General features: G+C 46.1%; 1 protein-coding gene across 8 annotated transcripts in view; it reads left to right on the top strand.

Annotated features, from left to right (window-relative positions):
* The window catches only part of LOC104841904 (Sjoegren syndrome nuclear autoantigen 1 homolog), a 19,416-nt gene that overhangs the window by 493 nt on the left and 17,605 nt on the right, over positions 1–1,318 (top strand). For 3 of the 8 annotated variants that reach the window (XM_010584034.1, XM_010584193.1, XM_010584113.1), the window contains exon 2: positions 589–1,045. In XM_010584034.1, coding sequence (XP_010582336.1) covers positions 658–1,002 — 345 coding nt within the window. In that variant the 5' untranslated portion in view covers positions 589–657 and the 3' untranslated portion in view covers positions 1,003–1,045. Of the gene's footprint in view, positions 1–64; positions 278–588; positions 1,302–1,318 lie in introns of those variants that run through there. The other 5 variants (XM_010584276.1, XM_010583956.1, XM_010584529.1 and 2 more) reach the window with 3 other exon arrangements.

Below are 1,318 nucleotides of genomic sequence, written 5' to 3'. Positions count from 1 at the left end.
GGGGGGGGGGACGGATTGAGTGGGGGGCGGCGGGTGAGGGGCGCTAACGGCCGCCTCCAGCGAGCAAGCAGCTCGTCCGCGCCTCGGCACACGCGTAAAACTGTCATCCCGGCGGCCGTGAGGAGCCGGCGGCGCCAGAGGGGTGTGCCTCAGGGGGGCCCGGGCTCGCTGAGCGCTGGCGGTGGCCGCTGAGCCTTCTCCTGGGAAAAGGGGTCGTTTGGTTATTTCTGAGCAAACCCTCGAACTCGGAGGTACAAAGCATCGTGTGTTCAGAATGGTATTAAGATATGATAAAATGTAATAGAAGTATTTTGATACCAGAGTTGGCACTGCGATGAGGGAGGGTATCACAGGGGAGACGAGCTTTCAGTAAAGGTATAATGTAGATGCCGAATTTTGTCCTGCCCCCTTCCTGGAAAGGGAAGAGATGTGGCACAACTTGGAGCTAACATGTTAACCTTAAACAGAGCATCTTTCCCCGTGGCTCTGTCTGTGCTGGCATAGCATTATTCATGGTAACTCTTACAGAATTTTTCTTTCTGTTTTTCTGTTGCGTTTTTTTGTTTTGTTTTATTTTTCTTTTTTTAGAGCATAGAAGGCTGTTGCTGAGAGGGGACTTCAGGGAGCAGTGGCAGAGCTCTGGGAGAGGAGTGGAGAATGACTCAGCAGGGAGCTGTTCTTCAGGGTTACAATAATGAACTAGTGAAATGCATTGAAGACTTATGTATGCAAAAAGAAGAGCTGAACAAACAAATCCAGCAAGCAGAAGAGGAAAAAAATAAACTCCAGCATGAAATCCAAGTCCTGAGTGAACAACTGGAGTGTGTATGTGAAAATCTGGCCCAAAAGGTAGCTTCACGGAATGAGCTTGATAAGATTCTTGCTGAAACTGAAGCTGCTTACATGAAGATTTTGGATAGTTCTAGAACTTTACTTAATGTCCTGAAGAAGGAAGTGGGAAGCTTAAAGCATACGCCAGAGCTGAAAACCAATGTAACGTGAAACAGTCAAATGTTTGGACTCCACAGTGCTAAAATTCCACTAGGTGAGAAATGTGGTTAGCCACAGAACCTTACAACAGCAGTATAAGCAGAGAGGGATTTTTCTTCCAACCTTTCTGTATGTTTTATTATTTTTAAATGCACTAGAAAACAGATGAAATAAAGTTGCTGTTTGGTTGTTATAAGAAAAATCTTAATTACTGAAACAGTACAGAACTATGTTGCAAATAGGTAGTTGAGACAGAGGTGAGGCTGTCAGTTTTGACAAGGTGATGCTTTAAGGCTCTTCTGAAGACGGGGGGGGGGGGAAGGCAGTT

Source organism: Haliaeetus leucocephalus, unplaced genomic scaffold, assembly GCF_000737465.1.
Source record: "Haliaeetus leucocephalus isolate CR32 unplaced genomic scaffold, Haliaeetus_leucocephalus-4.0 Scaffold0, whole genome shotgun sequence".
Classification (NCBI taxonomy): Eukaryota; Metazoa; Chordata; class Aves; order Accipitriformes; family Accipitridae; genus Haliaeetus; species Haliaeetus leucocephalus.
This window is presented reverse-complemented; position numbering and strand designations above follow the sequence as displayed.